Source organism: Centrocercus urophasianus, unplaced genomic scaffold, assembly GCF_019232065.1.
Source record: "Centrocercus urophasianus isolate 14NV4802_14NV808 unplaced genomic scaffold, USGS_Curo_1.0 seq_504, whole genome shotgun sequence".
Lineage (NCBI taxonomy): Eukaryota > Metazoa > Chordata > Aves > Galliformes > Phasianidae > Centrocercus > Centrocercus urophasianus.
In genome coordinates this window covers 10,060-30,617 of record NW_024885094.1, presented here as the reverse complement: position 1 = coordinate 30,617, position 20,558 = coordinate 10,060, and the positions used below count along the sequence as shown (strand labels likewise).

At 51.1% G+C, this 20,558-nt stretch overlaps 1 protein-coding gene across 1 annotated transcript; it reads right to left on the bottom strand.

Moving 5' to 3' along the window:
- Positions 1 to 1,934: 1,934 nt before the first annotated feature.
- On the bottom strand, positions 1,935 to 20,414 carry RRM1 (ribonucleotide reductase catalytic subunit M1). Its single transcript, XM_042835303.1, has 19 exons — positions 20,339 to 20,414; positions 19,464 to 19,552; positions 17,225 to 17,402; positions 16,699 to 16,799; positions 16,063 to 16,122; positions 14,154 to 14,193; positions 13,150 to 13,312; positions 12,225 to 12,366; positions 11,570 to 11,653; positions 10,823 to 10,984; positions 10,240 to 10,319; positions 9,547 to 9,748; positions 8,475 to 8,624; positions 6,902 to 7,123; positions 5,902 to 5,978; positions 5,471 to 5,606; positions 4,439 to 4,534; positions 3,425 to 3,613; positions 1,935 to 3,121 (listed from the first exon to the last, which is right to left on the bottom strand). The coding sequence occupies exons 1-19, from the start codon at positions 20,355 to 20,357 to the stop codon at positions 2,939 to 2,941; spliced, it is 2,373 nt and encodes a 790-aa protein (XP_042691237.1). The 5' UTR covers positions 20,358 to 20,414; the 3' UTR covers positions 1,935 to 2,938.
- Between the last annotated feature and the right edge of the window lie 144 nt (positions 20,415 to 20,558).

Below are 20,558 nucleotides of genomic sequence, written 5' to 3'. Positions count from 1 at the left end.
TGGGTTTGGATGTCTGCAGGAAGATCCCCACCTCGCAGGGCAGCAGTACTGGAGCTCTGCGCCCCTCACAGCACAGATGGAACTCCCTGGGCTGCAGGCTATGCAGGTGCTCCTTGTCCTGGCATTGGGCACCACGGAACAGAGCCCAGCCCCATCCCTGCCCCCAGCCTTCCAGACACAGGGCACACTGCTGGCTCACGAGGATGGAACTTCCCAAACCCTCTGCCAGCTTCAAGTTCTGCACCACAAAACCTCCTCACAGGTCTCTAAATGCCATGGGTGCTAAGAGTGCCTCGTGAAATAACGGCGAGGTGGGATTAGTACTTCAGGTTCCCTCTAGATTACAGAATCACAGAATGGTTTGGGTTGGAAGGGAGCTCAAGGATCACGAAGCTCCAACCCCCCACCAATGCAGGGCCACCAACCTCCCCATCTCACAGCAGCCCAGGCTGCCCAGGGCCCCATCCAACCTGGCCTTGAACACCTCCAGGGATGGACGGGGCATCACAGCCTCTCTGGGCAGCTGTTCCAGCCCCTCACCACTCTCTCTCTAAACAACTTCCCCCTGACATCCAAATCAGCATAATTCAATTGGAAACTGAACCCTGGGAAATGAAATCATCTCAGCAGCAGTGCTCCTGGGTACATTTCTCACCAAGCAAGTTCTCCAAGGACTTTGCAAATGTAGAGTTTACGGGCCTGACCCAACAGCACCGCACAGGAGTTTGGATTCACACTGGCTTTGGTGCCAATGAGAGCTGCTCGTGTGCTCCAAGGCTGTTAAGGCAGAGCCAGGACACAGCCCAGGCTGCTCCTCATCAGCCCCAGCTGTCCTGGTCCCTCAGGCTGCCTCTGGGTCTGATTTGTCTCAACCATAACCTGGGGGCTGCTGCCCATTATTACCAAGAGGCACATTTTTGCTCTCTGCAGCCCAGAGCTGCTTCCCAGAGATCATCGAGTGGGGAGATGCTAAAGGGGGAAAGAGCCTCCTAAAGCATTGCTTCTGTTCAGCTGCAGCTGAGTTAACAGAAACTCGTGTCAGAAAAAGAACCGAGTGGAACTAACCCTGCTGCAGCGGTGACAGCTTGCTTTCCTGGCTACTGACAGCGGGTGGGAGATGAAGCACTCCTCCCCCAGGAAATCAGGTCAGGCCTAAGTGCTTGATTTCAACAGCTCTCACTTTTGGAAGCACCTTGGGGAGGTGGCAGCAAAAGCAAACTCCAAGAACAGAGGCAGCGTAGGCTGCAGGGTCCACTGGGAGCTACTCCTGTTTCAACACAGACACAGCAGTGCTGTGCTGCCCAGCTACAGCTGACCCCCAACCTCTCCTTGCCGTGCTCAGGGAGCAAAGGCTGAGGCAGCTGCAGAGGATGTGCCTGGCTCTGCAGCCATGCTCCTGTCTACACAAGCTCTCACGCTGGTCCAGACAGCAGCATCTCTTCTTGGTGATATTTCTTAGGAGGCACAGCTGCCACGAGTGGCACTTAGACCCAACCATCTTCCCTTAGAAGCACAGAGAGGCTTCTAAGATATATCTCAAGATATTTTCACAGGTGCCCTATAAGAAGAATTGCAAGCAGAAGAAATGGAACAAGAGCTGTAGAAAAAAAAAAAAAAAGACACAAAGGTCCAAACCTTGCTTCTGGCACAGCCACAGGTTTGCTCCATGAACTCAGCCCACCTCCCCTGCCTGTTACTGAAACGTGGACATGGTGTTACATGGCCTTTTTAGCCCAACACTTCTAAAGGACAGACACCACACTGAGCTCAGCAGGGCACCCAGGCAAACACAGGGTCCTGCTACACACAGCTGCAGCCCTCAGACATGGAGCTGCTGCACTAGGTGCAGGGCTCACCAAAAAAGGCTCCTGTCTCCAGCTGTTACAGTGCAAGTTTAATCAAAATACCATTCCCAAGATGCTGCCCTTCATTCCTTTGACATACCACATTTTATTGAGTTCTGTGGATTAAAGGGTTAGTTGTATGGTACACGAATTCAATAAATATTTAAGAACTGGGTGATGAAGCCCCATGGCATTAGAGCAGAGAGTTAAGTACGTAGAGAAGTAAAAACATGTTCCTAAAATTCCAAGTAACCAGCTGGGGTGGATGAATGCAGCGCTTGGGGAAAGATGGGGTGTGCACTGTCAAGGCTTTCTGCTCAAGGACAGCATGGAATTGTTTGAGCAGCAAACTGATGGAAACTTGAATGGGTTTTTGGTACAGAATAGAACGCACTGCAGCAATTCTGCCATTTCCTGCTCAGAGCTGAAAAGCAGAAGTAACTGAGTGCAGCGTCCTTCAGTCAGGCTGAGAGCAGGAAAGGAAGCCTCCAAGCAGCAAGACACCCCCCAGCATCCTGCATCTTTGGAAAGAGTTGGGGACAGGGATAAACGATGGGGGAAGGGCCTCACTGCTAGATGTGCACACAGCATCTTTTCAAGCTCAACATAAGTTGCTGCTTTGCCAAGGCAGACTGCATATCAGGCACACCACACAGCCAGCCTAGGATTCTTCTCCTGGTGTTTTGTCACAGCAAAGGAGAACCAGTCAGCCAGGTTCTGCCTCTGAAGACAGGATGTGAGTCTTTAGGAAATGCAAGGAAGTGTCTCCAGTCCCAAGGCAGACCTGTAAGCGGCGTTAGCACTTTTCCTAGCTGTTCAGGAGAACTTCTTTCTATAGGGTTCAACCCAAGACCATGCAAGAGCACTTAGGTTTCCAGGAAGCCCAGCTACAAAAGCAATACACAAACTTTTTATGCACTCTACCCATACATACGCAGCATCCCCTAATTCTCAGCTGGGGAAGCTACCATACACTACAGTGATCACCCTCCTGCCACAGCTCCAGCAGGCTCCTCTGCCCTGAAGTGACACTAAGTGCACCTATCTCAGATGGGAGCCACGGGCAGAGCAGCTCTGCTGGCACTGCAGGGCCGTTAGGAGCCACACATCAGGCACTCATCACGATTCTCCAGGGAGCAAACCATGGCTGCTTTGTTCCTTTCCTTCTCTTCCTCAGCGGCCTTCTCCCGCTCTCTGAGTTTCTCTTTGTTCAAGGTGAACTGGATGGGGTTAGCAGCCGGCTTTGTCCTTAGGTAATACATGCCAGTCTTCAGACCCTGCAGGGGAAAAGTACAAATGCAGGAGCTGGAATGGGCTGGCAAGTGATGGAGCCAAAAGGAGCTGCTAATTCCACCCTCCTGCAGGCCACGCCACCGTGAGCGCCTCACAGCGATGCCCTGTGGGCACGGCTCAGCAATGCCACAGGGCCTGCAGCTTTACTGCTCCACAGAGATGTTCCTCTGGTAACTCTGGATTCGCGGGAGGAAATGCTCATTTACCCTTCCAAGACCAATTTTTTCATGGAAGCCCTTATCGAGCCCCATTTGCTCCCTTGTTCTGAACAGCTCCCACCCACATACCTGCTTCCAGCCATAGAAGTGCATGCTGGTCAGTTTGCCATAGTTGGGTTCCGCGATGTGGATGTTGAGAGATTGGCTCTGGTCGATGAAAGCTCCTCTGTCTGCTGCCATCTTGAGGACAGTTTTCTGGGAGATCTCCCACACTGTCTTATAAAGCTGCTTCAAGTCAGCAGGAATCTCAGATATATTCTGAAAGGAAGAGTTTCCCAATGCAGCATAACCCGATGTTACAACTCAAATGCTCGTATTCATGCACACAAACCCTCCACAAATCACTGATTCCACCACATTAGAATTCCTGCAGCTGCAGCTCCCTCACTGAACCCAAACACTTTGGATCTGAAAGCACTCGAGCACAAAGAAACCTCGCTTGCTTTCAGAAGGTGGCCTGTGTTGGGGAATTTAGAGCAAAAGAGCTGTTTTCAAATAGGACATTCATGTTTTGCTCTGAATAGCTGTGAGGCTTTACAGAAGCACTCCAGCACTCCCACTCATGTCCAACTGCACAAGTAGGATGCACTTTTTTTAGCATGTGTGACTCCAAGCACAGCAGCATTTCAACCTCCAGAGCATAAATAATCCATCCCATCTCCTCCTCCACCTCCCAGATCTGGATGCCACGTGCTCAGCTCCTGTCTCAAGCCCACTCACTGCTATAAAATCACCCCTCCGCAACCTTTGTGATAAAAGGGAGCCCAAACGTTTGTGGAACCTGCATAAAGCAAAGCAGCTCAGCTCTCTATTTGTCCAAGTAATAATGAGCTGCATATTTCCACTGGAATTCTCTGTTCCGTAGGCAAGCTGCAGCAGGAACAAATTACCACTCAGATGCATTCCCTCATCTTTCTAATGGCAATGTCCCAGACTGAGGCTTCTCCTCCCAGGCTGCTTGAGTCACTCATGCACAGCAGACCTTAAAATCAGTGTCAGATCTGCTCCCAGCAGTCCCCCCTCTCCCCCCAGCATTGCTCACACTGGACACAGCCCCAGCCCCCCCTTCATCTCCACGCATACCTGGATGGAGCCATTGTGGGCAATGATTTGGTTTTTCATCTCCTCATTCCACAGACCCCTCTCTGTGAGATCTTTCAACAAGTGGGGGTTCACAACCTGTAAGCAGCAAAGGCCCAGGAATGAAAGCACTGCATGCCCTAAGCTACGTGCCCTGCCTTACAGCACAGATGCACCTCCTAGAGGAGGTTTTTCACTCAAAGGAGAAAAATCCACACTGACACACGTAGGGATTTTCTAACATTCACACAACACCTTGTGCAGCACTGCCAAACTCTCATTTTCCAGTTAGCACTAAGCAAACTTCTCCTTGCTGGGACTGTGGGGGTATCTGTCCAGAAGCCCTGCACCTGACCCACACAGCATTAGTCAAGGTCTAATGAAGTGGATTGGTTTTTTTTTCCCAGAGAAAAGCAGCACTTCTTTAAAATTTTGCACACCCATAGCAGCCAGCACGCAGCCCAGACACACTAGTTACATGTTCTCCTTAGCATGTTTGGCTTTGGACATAAGTGTCCAACTGAACTGACTACCACAGAATGACAGCATGGCCTGGGTTGCACAGGAGCACAGCTCACCCAGCTCCAAGCCCTGCTGTGTGCAGGTCACCAACCAGCAGCCCAGGCTGCCCAGAGCCACATCCAGCCTGGCCTTGAATGCCTGCAGGGATGGGGCATCCACAGCCTCCTTGGGCAACCTGTGCCACTGCCTCACCACCCTCTGCCTCCAAAACTTCCTCCTCACATCCAACCCAAACCTCCCCTGTCTCACTTTCAAGCCATTCCCCTTGTCCTGTCACCACCCACCCTCACACACAGCCGTTCCCCTCCTGTTCATCCGCTCCCTTCAAGCACTGAAGGCCACCATCAGGTCTCCCTGCAGCCTTCTCTTCTCCAAGCTCAACAAGCCCAGTTCCCTCAACCTTTCCTCTTGGGAGAGTAATCAGTAGCCTCCATTTTGTCTTTTCCAATGATTGAAGTTACTGAAACTAAAACTACAGAAAAGCTCTTTGGCAAAGCTACCCCAAGTGCTTACCTGGAACTCTCCTGAGAGGACTCTCCGTGTGTAGATGTTACTGGTGTAGGGCTCAATGGATTCGTTGTTGCCCAGGATCTGAGCAGTGGAAGCAGTTGGCATGGGGGAAAGGAGAAGGCTGTTTCTGACACCATACCTGGCAATGAAAGCCATGAGTTAGAAAGCTTCAACCAAGGGAGAAAGAAAAGACCCAGGAACAAAGCAGGAATCCTCAGCTCAGACATCTCAGCTAGAACAGAGCCCCTGGGGTGGGCACAGCCTGTGTGTAACCACAACAACAAAGAGAGCCAGCCACAGGTAAAAACCTACCAGAAGGAAGTAATAGGGAACTACAATAGAGCCATTGGAATTCTTGCAGCCAACCTTTTGCTTTCAGTCATAATATGCCCAATGCAATTTGCATTCGAAACTAACCATGCAAGATTACCTACTTTGCAATCTTCTCCTTCAAAGCCTTCCAGTCCCACAGGTCGGATGGGGTGACGTTCCACATGTCGTACTGCAGAATCTGAAGAACACAAATTGTTTTCTTTGTACTTCATAATTTATGTTATTAATCGATCTGCTATTCTTATTAATTGTCCTTATTAACTGTTCAGTCTCAGCTAAGCTCCTGTATCATAATCTCACAATCTTTTAATTGCACAGAAGGGCCCCCAGCAGAAGCTGAAGCTTTTCTTTTGTCTTCCTCTTCACCTCCATTTATCTTATGCATTTCTTAATGCACTTCAATAATTGAATGATGGAAGAAAAATAGCACTTTGCACTGATGCATCATTGTATTCAGCACTGATGAGGCCTCACCTGGAGTTCTGCGTTCAGTTTTGGGCACCTCAGTACAGAAAGGACATGGAGGTGCTGCAGCAGGTCCAAAGAAGGGCAACAAAGCTGGGGAAGGCTTGGAGAATGTGGCCTATGGGGAGAGACTGAAGGAACTGGGGCTGTTTGGTGTGGGGAAGAGGAGGCTGAGGGGAGACCTGATTGCTCTCTTCCAATAGCTGAAAGGGGATTGCAGCAGAGCAGGGCTGGTCTCTTCTCACTGGTGACAGGACGAGGGGAAACGGCCTCAAGTTGTGCCAGGGGAGGGTTAGGCTGGATCTCAGGAAACACTTCTGTACAGAAAGGGCTGTAAAGCACTGCAATGGGCTGCACAGGGAGGTGGTTGAGTCCCCATCCCTGGATGTGTTTGAAAACCCTTTGGATGTGGTGCTCAGGGCCATGAGTTAGGGGCGAGTCGCTAGACTTCAGGTAGGACGGTTGGGGTTGGATTTGATGATCTTTAAGGTCATCGAATTCCAACCTGAGCAATTCTATGGCTCTATGATTACAAAGTTTCAGTCACACCCCTCCTTCCGTATCAAAGCCCTCAGGCCATCACACAACCTGTTCTTCAAAGCCTCGGCCCTGAAGCAGAACACTTGTGGCACTTACCCCTCTGCTGACAGGAGAACCCTCATACGTTTCGTACGGCCCTTGCTGCTCAGCCAACTCACAGCTGGCTTCCAGAGCCCCGTAATAAATGGTCTCGAAGATCTGCTGGTTCAGGCGCTGCGCCTCGGGGCTTTCAAAGGGGAACCTCATCAGGATGAAGGCGTCAGCCAGGCCCTGCACACCGATGCCGATGGGGCGGTGGCGCCTGTTGGAGCGCTCCGCCTGCGGGGGATTCAAGCAGAGGGAATGGCGACTTGAGCTGCGTGGAAACAGAGTTGGATAGAAGCTCCGGAAGGATCTCTGACCTCCCCCTGTGGCTGCCCTCATTTTTCTTGGCAGTTCGTTCTGCTGCGGTGAGCCAGCCCTGAGCTCCCCACTGTTTGGTAAGGCAGGAATTGGAGGATCAGGATTCAGGTTTGTTTGGAGCGATCGCTAACCCTGATTGCTCGATCCGACGCAATAAAGGTGTGATTAGAAATGAATACTGAACCCTCCTTCCGAAACAGATCCAGGAAGATATTTGAATTCAAGTGCTCTAACTGCACGTGCTTGGAAAAAAAAAAGTGATCTTCACCAGGCTTGGCCTTCAGCTTGGAGTATTTTTGCACTGATGCATCACTGCATTCAGCACTGATGAGGCCTCACCTGGAGTGCTGCGTTCAGTTTTGGGCACCTCAGTACAGAAAGGACATGGAGGTGCTGCAGCAGGTCCAAAGAAGGGCAACAAGGCTGGGGAAGGCTTGGAGAATGTGGCCTATGGGGAGAGACTGAAGGAACTGGGGCTGTTTGGTGTGGGGAAGAGGAGGCTGAGGGGAGAGCTGATTGCTCTCTTCCAATAGCTGAAAGGGGATTGCAGCAGAGCAGGGCTGGTCTCTTCTCACTGGTGACAGGATGAGGGGAAACGGCCTCAAGTTGTGCCAGGGGAGGGTTAGGCTGGATCTCAGGAAACACTTCTGTACAGAAAGGGCTGTAAAGCACTGCAATGGGCTGCACAGGGAGGTGGTTGAGTCCCCATCCCTGGATGCGTTTACAAACCCTTTGGATGTGGTGCTCAGGGCCGTGAGGGAAGGCTTACTCCTTTCTCCGATGCCCAGCCCTGCTGCTTGCCTTCCTGTGTTCTTGCAATGCACGTAACTCTGCACCCCCTCCCCCCTTCAAGAACTCCCAACCCTCTGTCTGCCCTTCCACAAAACTATCCACACAGCCCCCCAAAAATGTACGAAACCAACAGCTCAAGGCTGAGTTCCAGCATGATTCCCTCTGTTCTGCTCCCCACCTCACGCTGCTCTGTGCTTTATGGAAGTCCACACACACACCAACAAATCCACCTGCAGATCCATCTCAAGGGGAAGCTTTGACTACAGGCCCTTCAATAAGGAGCCACTCCGGATGGGGGCTGAAGGTGCCACCACCAATAGGTCACAGCTGCAGACAGGCAGCTATGGGAGCCCCCAGCTCTGTGCCACAGAATCCCTCGGCGATTCCTTCAAACTGGGACTGCAGAGAGCAGCAGAGCCTCTGTCACAGCTCCTGGGCTGCCATCAGCTCCATAGCAGTGCAGCACAGCACTCACCTCAGGCACAGGGTAGTAGTTGATGTCAATGATTTTGTTCAGGTTTCGGACAATAACCTTTGTGACCTCAGCCAGCTTCTTGAAATCGTAAGTGTGCTCCGAAGTGACGTACATATTCAGGGCTATGGAGGCCAGATTGCAAACTGCCACCTGCAGAGAAGAAAACATTGAGAACAACGTGTCAGCCAACATTGAAAACAAAGTGTCAGCCAACACCCCCTGCAAAAGACACACTGCCTCAATTCCAGAGCATGCTCTTTGTCCAAGCAAAGCACCACGCAAGCTAAAAGGCTGTAAAGACACATTTCTCACTTGTATGCCTTTTACAAGCTGGAAAAAGGACAATAACAAGTCAGAAAGTTAGCTGATATCAGTATCACCATAAAAATTCTAGCCCGTAAGCTTTCCTTCCAGAAACTGAGCCCAACTTCTTATTAGAATCAGCAGATGATCCTCGTGAGATCCAGAATATATCAGAACACTGTCCTCGTTATTTTCTAACAATCACTTCATTTCCAACCCCAGGATAATTGGAACAGCTTGGCTCAGCTCAGGCAGTAGAAGCTGATGCTTTCAGTTTTAACAGCCTCAAGAGCTTAACTGCACTAGAGATGTCTCACGTTGCATTAGCACTGACTCATTTCTGCATCCCTTCTTCACTTTTGTTAGCAAACGCTGAAGTCCAAGCACAGCAACTCCACAGAGCACCTAAATGAGACGGAGAACTCGGAGACAATTAGCAGTGAAGTTCAGATCTGGAGGTAGGAGGTGCTTACACCACCTGCCTGCAAGCCACAAAGCTCATTTATCTCTCCAGCTCCAGAGGTTCACTTTGATGGGTACCTTGTTTTAATGCCCAATCCTCAACAGGAGCTGGAAAGGAGGGGATGCCTCCCCATACCCACCCAGTCACCCAGTGGAAGGGCTGTACACACTCGAGTCAAAGCATCCCATGATTTCCTTAAGTTACCTGCTCCCTTCCCCAGCCAAGGGTTGGTTACGTTCTAAAAAGCTGCAACGAGCACCTTTACACATTTCCTGCACCGCTGCAAGTTGCTGCTCTCCCACTCACCTCGTCTTTGCTGGTATACTCCACTATTTCTGTGCACAGGTTGCTGCATTTGATGGTCCCCAAGTTCTGCTGATTGCTTTTCCTGTTGCAAGAGTCTTTGTACAGCATGTAAGGCGTGCCAGTCTCTGTCTGCGACTCGATGATGGCGTACCAGAGCTGCTGGGCCTTCACCACTCTGCGGACACGGCCTTGCTTCTCATAGCTGCAAAGGGCACACGGTGCTCAGTGACTCCCAGACTCTCCAGAAGCAGCACAGGAATCATTTCTGTGATTCTATGATCAACCTATTCATCAGGTTCCCAAGGAGGCACAACCCCACTCAATTTCAAATTAGCCAGCAGAGCCTGAAAGGCAGAGTATTCAGACTGCTCTGGATAAAGGAAATAGGAAGCTTTCCCTAAAGCACCCTACACAATTCACCCAAAACAGAGCCACCCACTGCCTTAAGTAGGGACCATTTCAGAACTTCACTCTGAAATAAGCTTTCATGCACAGCCTGTGCTCAGCAGCTCTCACTTGGGAGCAGCAGTAACTGCACATCCCCATCTGTGCCACTGCTACCACTGTGACAACTGAACTGAGCAGCCCCTTCCAAGCCAGCACCACAGCCCTGTGCTTTGGCTCCCAGGCACCACACCAGGGCAGTTCTGCAGTCAGATGGCCGCTGTATAAAAGCCTGCTCACTTCCCTTACCTCTCATACAGTTTCTCAAATTCCTCTCCCCAGACCTCATCTAGGCCAGGACACTCATTTGGGCACATTAAGGACCAATCCTGTAAGAAGGAAAAAAATACTCAAAATCCGTAGGTGCCTCATTCATTAACAGCATTCAACTTCATCAGCAGATCCTGCTGCAAACAGAAACATGAAAGCTCACGTTCCCATCCTGAAAAAGGAGCCAGCTTTTCCTGCAGGCATGGGGAAGGTGTTTACTGGAGCAGTTTGATCTATTTAAGAATCAGCTGTAGGAATCCTTGCGACAAACTGCACTTGGAATCCTGAAGCGATTGATTCTCAGATGTAACCCATTTTCAAGGAATAACAAGCAGAATGAGGATCTAATTACTGAGAACATTTTGATGCTATATGGAAACTGCAGAGTGCAAATTTGGCACAGAAGTGGGCAAGTGATTCAGCCCCGAAGCAAAGTGCTCCACTGGAGTTCTCCACTTGCACAACCTAGTGCTCAGCTGGGGTACAGCAACCTGCTAGGGCAGCTCTGCACCACTCTGCTCCTCCATTAACACAGCTCCTCTGCACCCAACAAGCTCCTTACCTGGTTGGTTTCCACTCTCTTCATGAAGAGATCCGGAATCCAGAGGGCAAAGAAAAGGTCTCTGGCACGCTGCTCTTCTTTCCCAGTGTTCTTCTTTAAGTCAAGAAACTCAAAGATGTCCAGGTGCCACGGCTCCAGGTAGATGGCAAAAGCCCCAGGTCTCTGACACAGACAACATCAAGATCAGAACAAACCATCCTGAAAAATGAAACCTCCCACACTGCTGCCATGGGCACACAAAACCTCAAACTAACTAAAGTCAGTCTGATAGTCTCACTGAGGCAATTTCAATGTGCTGTTCTGTATTACTGTTGCTCTCATTGGAGCTAGGCCATGCCAATAGTTCCAGATTCTTAACGAAAATTATTTCCCCTGTGTCAACAGAGGAGCTTGACAATTCCTGGATTTACCTATGAGCCTGACCTCCATCGGCCTCTGGGCTACCTGAACACAAAGGATGCAGAACAAGAAACTTTCTGCAGCCTTGATTCAATCACTTGATCCAAGTGATTGATAAGCACTGCAAGAGATGACCTGAAGCACACATCTCACACAGCAGGCACACAGCAGAAGATACACCTGCATGACGGAACGCTGGGCTACCAACAGGGAGGGAAAGAAGTCCTTTTCCTAATAACATGTCAACCACCACTGCACCACTGATGTCACTGTTCCAACCCTTCACAGGTGAACTCTCCCCCTGGTGCAGCTCCCCTCTTTCCCCCCAGTTCAATGCAAAGCCATTACCTTGTTACCACCTTGATCCACGTAGCGAGCAGTGTTGTTGTACACCCTCAGCATAGGGACAAGTCCATTGGAGTTCCCATTTGTCTGCAGGAGCACAGGAAAACCACCGTTACCAAAAAAGCAACTTTCAGCCATCATCTTGAAAGCTGGAAATCGATCGCTTCAGTCAGTGCTCTGGTGGCACCACCACCCTCCCCTGGACCCTCCACACTTTCTTCTTTTAATTTAAAGAAAACCATCATTAACTAATTTCCTCAACACAAGGCAATCTGGAGTCGTGCAGAGGTTACACAGACAGCAACCAGAAGTAAAAAATCCTCATATGTCCACTGAACACCTGAAGTAGTTGAACTATAAAGAGGGAAATGCCAATGCCTTGGCCTCCAGGAATATGCCAGGCTGCTGATACAGAAATAAGCTGGAATTGTCTGATCAGGCAGCAGCACGAGATCTGTTGCAAGGACTTCTCTTAGGAAAGCCAAGCAGCAAGGGAAACCAACCTTCTTGTTTTAAAGCACATTGAAAGGAAGCTCTATGGGGCCGGATGAGCTGCTGTGCTCAGCCCTCTCGAAGCAGTGCTGGGTTGGCAGCTGGAATGCAGGCATTTCCCCAGGGCAGAAGGCTGCTCTGCTGCAGGCCCCACCTGCACACTCACCCCAGCAATGTAGCTGCCCGTGGCACGGATGCAGCTCACAGCCAGCCCGATGCCACCAGCAGACTTGGAGATCAGGGCACACTGCTTCAGGGTGTCGTAGATTCCCTCAATGCTGTCATCCTTCATGCACAGCAGGAAACAACTAAGGAAAACAAACAGCTTTAGCAGAGAATCATTAAAATAAAGCCGACAAAAAAACTGTAAGGATTTCATTAGGGCTGCAGAAAAACGATGGCACTGTAAGCTTAAAGTGCAATGCAAAGAACACTTCTCAGGCCTTCAGAAAAGAATCCCAGAAACACAGCTCCTCAATTTGGAAGCTGTGACAGCACTTCACTGGAACAGAGCCAGCCTCCAGAATTTGTTCTTCCTCCAGTTATGCACTAAGAAAGCTTGGAATCAGAGAATCACAGAATGGTTTGGGCTGGAAGGGAGCTCAAGGATCACGAAGCTCCAACCCCCCACCAATGCAGGGCCACCAACCTCCCCATTTCACAGCAGCCCAGGCTGCCCAGGGCCCCATCCAACCTGGCCTTGAACACCTGCAGGGATGGACGGGGCATCACAGCCTCTCTGGGCAGCTGTTCCAGCACCTCACCACTCTCTCTCCAAACAACTTCCCCCTGACATCCAACCTCCAGCTGCCCTCCCTCAACTCCAAACCATTTCCCCTTGTCCTGCTGCCATCTCCCCTTTCACAGAGCTGACTCCCCTCCTGTCTGCAGGCTCCCTTCAGGCACTGCAGGCTGCACTGAGGTCACCCCGCAGCTTCTCTTCTCCATGCTCAACAAGCCCAGCTCCCTCAGCCTGTCTTTGCAGGGAGGTGCTGCAGCCCTCTGCTCATCTCTGTGGCTCCTCTGGACCCTCTCCAACAGCTCCCTGTCTTTCTTGTGCTGGGGTCCCCAGCCCTGGAAGCCAAAGGTACCTGGAGAGCTGTGGCCGGTTGGTGCCTGCGTTGAACAGCGTGGGTGAGGCGTGGGTAAACCACCTTTCAGACAGAAGATTATAAGTCTCAATTGCAGCATCGATGTCATTTTTGTGGATTCCCACTGCCACCCTCATCAGCATGTGTTGAGGACGCTCAGCAACTGGACACAGAGCAGCAAAAGGGAGAAAAGAATGCTGCAGTTATGTTACAGTCAGTACAGACGAGGGGAACAAGTTGTGATGTGCAATGGGCCACTGAAGAGCTGTATTTTTCATAGATCCACACAACAGCTCAGATTGGAAGGAGCTCAGCAGGCCTGTAGCTCAGGAGTCAGCTCAGAGGATCAGAGCAGTATAAAGAACTCCTGGGCTGAGACGCGCAGCCCCTCTCCACAACCTGTTCCACTGCTCTCATGAGGGGGAAAAAAATCTATATGAACAGTTAAAATGCAATGCAATATCCATGCCAGCACCCAATTGCTCTCTAAATTTATGACATCACAATTAACCCCTCCACCTCTGGTGTCCTGGGACTGTCAGGCTGAGGGCCTGCAGCGATTGGCAGTGAGAGCACAGCAGCCCTTCCAACTGATGCTCCTTTACCAGTGCCTAGCATTACAGAAGAGGTTCTCAGACAGAAACCAGTTCATCCTGGATGACCAGAGCCTTCAAAGCACTGAGGTCTATCAACCAGACAGGTGAAGCTCAGCTGTCCAGGCCACACTGGCATCATTTGGAGCACTCCTGTATACTTGCCACAGTGCCACTCCTCAGTGATCAGCTGCTTTTCACACAAGCACAGCAGTGCCACCAGAAGGATGGCAGCCAAGAAGAGATGCTGCAGGTGCTCAGAGAGCATTTCACCTGGTTCAAGTTGGTACTCCGTGCTTTGGCTGGATTTCTGTAGCAAAGCCATGAGACAGCCTGTCTATCTCCCCACCCCCTACTCCGTGCCCTGGCTCTGATTTCATTATGCACTGAGCTGATATGGATGGTTCTTACCTTTTGAGTTGATTTTCAACAAGTAGGAGCGCTCTAAAGTCTGAAAGGAAGAACATTTCAGAGGTCATTCACATTTCCAGCTTAAAATCATCCCATTAGAGAGCTCCCAAGCTCTGTAACCCCAAGCATTCACACGCTCTTCGTGCCAGGTTTCAACAGAGGCACCAGCCTTGCTCTCCACTGCTCCTCTTGTTAATTGCACAGTGACTGAAAAAGAAACCCACTAGGAGATTCCAGCCCCGAGGGCTCTGCTTTGATGATGGCAGGGGAGCACGGAGCAGCAAGGTTCATCACTGCCTTTTAACCCAGTGAATTCAGACTAGATGACACGAGAGCATCTGTTCTCCATAATGCCATCTCTCAGCATTGTTAATTACACTGTGATAATGCTTTCTGGACAACCTGTACCACAATCTGCTGAGCGGGGTGCCAAACACACAACCCAACAAATATGGTGATCTCACACTTGGAGCAGATGCCTTGTGACTTGTGGCTAATGAATTACAGCAATAATTGCAGCAGGGAAGGTCAGAAATGCATACCTACGTACACACAGAATCACACCAACACCCCCTCAAGACCCCTTCTTTCCACCCTTGGCCATTCAGCAGCTGCTCTGATCCACACACCACAGTGGTTTCCCCCCTGCAGCCCCCTGTCCCCACGCTGAGCGCACCGCAGCACACGTGTTGGAAGAAGCTCCCAGACACAGCTGGACACAAACATCACCAGTTCTGGAGACCCACTGGGGCCAACGAGCCACCAGAAGTGCTATGGAAAGACACAGAGCTCTTGGAGCAGGTCCAGAGGATGGCACTGAGGTGGCCAGAGGGCTGGAGCAGCTCTGCTGTGAGGAAAGGCTGAGGGAACTGGGCTTAGAATCATAGAATCACCAAGGTTGGAAAAGACCTAAAAGATCACCCAGTCCAACCGTTCACCTATTCCCAATAGCTCCTACTAAACCATGTAAACCAGCTTGTTTGCCTTGGAGAAGAGAAGGCTGCAGGGAGACCTGATGGTGGCCTTCAGTGCTTGAAGGGAGCGGATAAACAGGAGGGGGAACGGCTGTGTGTGAGGGTGGGTGGTGACAGGACAAGGGGAATGGCTTGAAAGTGAGACAGGGGAGGTTTGGGTTGGATGTGAGGAGGAAGTTTTGGAGGCAGAGGGTGGTGAGGCACTGGCACAGGTTGCCCAAGGAGGCTGTGGATGCCCCATCCCTGCAGGCATTCAAGGCCAGGCTGGATGTGGCTCTGGGCAGCCTGGGCTGCTGCTTGGCGACCTGCACACAGCAGGGCTTGGAGCTGGATGAGCGCTGTGCTCCTTTGCAGCCCAGGCCATGCTGTGATTCTATGATGAAAAGCCAAGTGCTCCCCAGCTAACCCTGCAGAGCTCACTGCATCACAGCCCAAAGGCACTCAGCACAGAGCAGCGTGCAGGGAGGGGAGCCAAGCAGATGGTGGGGGCACAGCACACGGGTCTGGCTGTGGGGGAGATGTTCCAGCAGCATGGAAGGAGCCAACGCGTAGGTTGGCCCACTGAGAACTGTTACACAAAACAATGGCAAGATAACCAAAAATCCTTTTTTGGGTTATGAAGAATTAGATTATTGAGGAACAGCACGAGCTGGGAAGCTTCCAGCCACATTCAGAGCTATCTGCTGCAGAAGCTTTGAGCCCAACAAGTAAATGTTATACAGTACACAGCAAAGCCCAGAAGAAAGCATGTGAGTCATGCATTGGGCAACTCCTTGGTGCAGGCACTCTCTGTTTTTACCAACCCACTGATGGCCTTCTTGCTCAAACCTAATGATTCTGCAAGGATTCCCATCCCTCCCAGGTGACTCAGCTCCAGAAAAGCAGCAACACAGCAAGCTTGGTTATCTTGAGCAAAGTGAGTAATGTGCTCTTACCTTAAAGCCAAAATAGTTGTAGGAGAAGTCTCTGTCGTAGATAATTGCAGAATTCAGGCGCTGAGGGGAAATAAAAGAGAAAAATGGATCTTCTGACTTCTGTGGCCTCGCATTCAGGTCCTACAATGCTGTCATTGTTTGATATTTCCAGCCCCAAAGATCCAGTGAAACAGACACCGCACCAGAGGGAAGGAAGCAGGGAGCAACAGGCAGGTTCAAACAAACACACAGTGTTTGCCATTTCTTTCAAGTACAGGGCACAATTGGTGGCTACACCAAGAAATACAAGATATCATCAAAACAGGAATGCAACTTCCCCAATAAAAACACGAGGCTGGAACAGCTCGAAACGAGACACCAGGCCTCACCTCTCCCTCCTCCGTGCACAAACACATTGCTACATCCCCAAGTGCTGTCTCCCAACTGAAGGCGTTGGGCTCTGATGACAAAGAGGACCTCCAGGAAAGCCCCCCTACCTGAAGGATGTTCTTACACCCTCTTTTATAATCTCCAGAGCATTTATCATCTGTATTCATTTCTATATAGGCTTTTCCTCCCCAAACAAATAGGGCAAATAAATCATCTGAACTAGTTCCCTGTATTTCCAAAACTTGGGACTGGGGAAGCGTTACATACGTCCTTGTTGGCCAAAACTATGTCCAGTGTTTCCTTGGAGATCATTGGCGAGTGCTTCCCATTGTGAGGGTTTATGTAGTTGTAGAGATCATCCATCACATCTGCAACAGAAACACAGTGAAAAAGAAAGGCGCCTGCAGAGCTGTCTGAACACACATCTGTCATTTGTTTCCAGGGCTTTAGCAGACAGGGCTCCCCATCCTCAGAAGCAATCCCTTCCAGGTCCACACAAACGCATCTTCTCTTCCACCTGCTCAGTGTCAGCACTGATCTGGTGACCCCAGCACTTTCCTAGCAATGGTTTCTACAGCATTTGTGACACGGAATAAACAGGACAGACAGTTGGGTGCATCCTGATTTCAATCAGTTCCACTCCTCGCTGATCTGTTCTCATCTCCAAGGCATTTTTTAGTTCCTCTGAGTGCTCTGTAACTCCTGCTGAAGGAACACCTGTGTATTTACACCCTCTAAAACCCCTCCTGCCTTTCTGACTGATTACCACCTAAATGCCCCCAGGCAGACTCACCACTGAACACTTTCTTAGTTTCTTTGTGCAGGTTGGACACTGCAATCCTCGCTGCCAATATCGCATAGTCAGGGTGCTTGGTGGTCAGGGTTGCAGCTGTCTCAGCAGCCAGGGTATCCAGCTCCACGGTCGTGACTCCGCTGTACAGCCCCTGGATCACCTTCATGGTGATCTGGGCCTGGAAAAGGCAAACAGTGCAGATCAGCTGCCTGTGAAAACATCCCTTCTGTCAGCCTTTTGGAGTATGAGACACTCTCTGCTCTGAGTAACACCTTTCACACTGCTTAATTAGAAAAGCAAATCAAACCCAGCAAAACACTGGCTCCTAAAACTTTAAACCAAGAGGCAGAGGGGCAGGAGGGAGAGCAGGGAGCGAGCAAAGAGAGCAGAAACCATTAAACCAGAACAAAACCATTAACAAGCTTTTCTTAAGCAGACACTTTCCTGAAGGCTGGATTGAAGTACAGCAAAGTTCACCAAACAAAAAACACAAAAAACCTCAATTTAAAAGAGTGCTTGCTTGGACGTTCTGAAACTCCAGCTGAAGCTTGACTGTAAAATGCCTGATGAGACGTGGAAGTGATACAGCAAGAGAGAAAAAGCCCAGCCCTGCTGGGATATGCTGGCTTTTGCACCGTGCCTCAGCCTAAGCTCCACCTGCAGGCTGGGACCCCTCCTGGGAAAAGCACACCCTGCTGCAGAGCACAGGAGAGTGCAGAACTGTGTTAAATTAGCTTCACTGTGCAGGTGGGAGCGCTCAGCAGGCACAGGAATCTTTGCTCTTGTGCTCATCACCAAATCCTCCCCACAGCAGCACGCTTTAAGCTTCAGCACTGCCGAGATGAGAACAAATCACCAGCACTCCTCCTCTCCACCTATGGCTGAAGAGCACCACGCTTGTAGGTACAGAATGCTAATTATCATACAGTTGCAAATTAAGATGCGAAAACAGACCAGTAGATCTCAGAGATGGGAAGAGCCCAAGATGGGCTCCAAACATACAGATGTTTGGTGCAGGTGTGCAGAACCAATCTCAGGGCCATAAATGAGGAGTCATCCTCTGCACGAGCTGGGGAAAGAGGAGCTTACGTGGGGGGGATCAAACACAACCCCAAATCCCACACAGCCCAAAAGAACCAGATATTACAAAGACGGGGGGTTCTGACAGACAGGCAGGGCACCTTGTTTTAAGAGAGCTTCAAGGTCTGATTTCCACATAGCATTGCTCAAGCTTTGCAGGTTAAAATTGAGAGCAATCTGCCACAATCGATGTTTGTGAGTCAGAGCAACAAAAAACTCTTTTTAAGCACAAGAAGCTCCATCACTCCAACAGTATTTGGGCCATTTATCCAAGGCAGTTTAGAACAGGTAAAGCAGAGACCTTCCCACAGTTCAACCTCATACTTTGTACCTGGAGAAGCAAAAAGCATCAGAACACAAACAGTAAGAAGAAATGTGTTACAAACATATTTGCCAACAGCTCCTGAGCAGGTTGCTGTGCTTGCTTTCTGTGCAGGTGAACAGCAGATAACACCTCCACCTTGCTCACAGCTATTGGCTTTTGGCAGAGATCACTGCTAGCCCAGAGGGCCAACTGTGTTCTGGGCTGCATGACAAAGGGGCGGCCAGCAGGGAGAGGGAGGTGATCGTCCCCTCCATCGGCTCCTGTGAGGCCCCATCTGCAGCGCTGCATCCTGCTGGGGCCCCCAGCACAGGAAGGACAGGGAGCTTGGGAGCGGGTTCACAGGAGGCACTGAGATGAGCAGAGGGCTGGAGCAGCTCTGTGTGAGGAAAGGCTGAGGGAACTGGGCTTGTTTGGCTTGGAGAAGAGGCTGCAGGGAGACCTGATGGTGGCCTTCAGTGCTTGAAGGGAGCGGATAAACAGGAGGGGGAACGGCTGTGTGTGAGGGTGGGTGGTGACAGGACAAGGGGAATGGCTTGAAAGTGAGACAGGGGAGGTTTGGGTTGGATGTGAGGAGGAAGTTTTGGAGGCAGAGGGTGGTGAGGCACTGGCACAGGTTGCCCAAGGAGGCTGTGGATGCCCCATCCCTGCAGGCATTCAAGGCCAGGCTGGATGTGGCTCTGGGCAGCCTGGGCTGCTGGTTGGCGACCTGACTGAAAATCAATCTCTGAGGTCCTTTTCTACCCAGGCCATTCTGTGATTCTATGATTATATTCTTTTCAACTGGATAATATACATGAGGGGCAGAGAACGGCCAGCAGGAAAAAGGGTACTCACTGGATCCACAAAGTCAGCGTTGAGCCCATAGCAGAGCTTCTGGATACGTGACGTGATCTTGTCAAACATGACACGCTCCTGGCGTCCATCTGGTGGGAAAGAAGTTACAAACAGCAGCTCCAACAACAAGAAATGGATGATCTAAGCACAGCATCCCACCCAGCACCTCACACTAGGAGCCAACCAGGTTGGGAGTCACCAAGGACAACCAATTTGGGTTCATTGAATCCTTAAGGTTGGAAAAGCCTGCTAGAATGACAGCATGGCCTGGGTTGCAAAGGAGCACAGCGCTCATCCAGTTCCAACCCCCTGCTGTGTGCAGGTCACCAACCAGTAGCCCAGGCTGCCCAGAGCCACATCCAGCCTGGCCTTGAAAGCCTCCAGATCCCCACATCCAACCCCAAGCCATCCCACCACGCTTTGTGCTCAAGGAACACTCAGTGCTGACAAAACGCCTCTCAGCAGCACTGAGGGCCGTGGTTTAGCGGGTTATTTTGGCGGTAGGTTGGTTGGTTGGACCAGATGATCTGGGAGGTCTTTTCCAACCTTGGCGACTCCGTGTCCCTCAGTGCCCGGCGCCATCGCAACTCCAAGGACAGACGCCCCCTCACCTCACGGGCATCCCGCGCAGAGAAGAATTCTACCTAATATCCAACCCAAACACCCCCTGTCACAACCGAAGGCCATCGTTTCTCCTGCTATTGACAAGAGCAGAGCTCGACCCCCACCTCGCCGCGACCTCCTTCAGCGAGGAGGCCGAGGAACCCATCCCCACAGCACCGACGCCGTGTGGCCCTGCGGGGCTCCGTGGCCAAAGTCGGGACGGAGCCCGGAGCGGCTCCCCGCGGTCCCCCCGCCCCCACGTTCCCGCTCACCGCGCTTCACGACGTGCATGGCGGCGGTGGCGACGGCGGCGCGGGCTCCCAACGGCTGCCGAGCGCCAATTCCCGCTCCCGCCAACCGCGCTGACCCCGCCGCGCCGCCGTACGCTCCGCCCCCACCGGCTGAGGCCGCGGGCGACATCTTGGATCCGGGCACCGACTCATTCTTTCCCCTCCAAAGCCGCTTCGGAGCTGTTTCTCGCCCTCAGCGGAG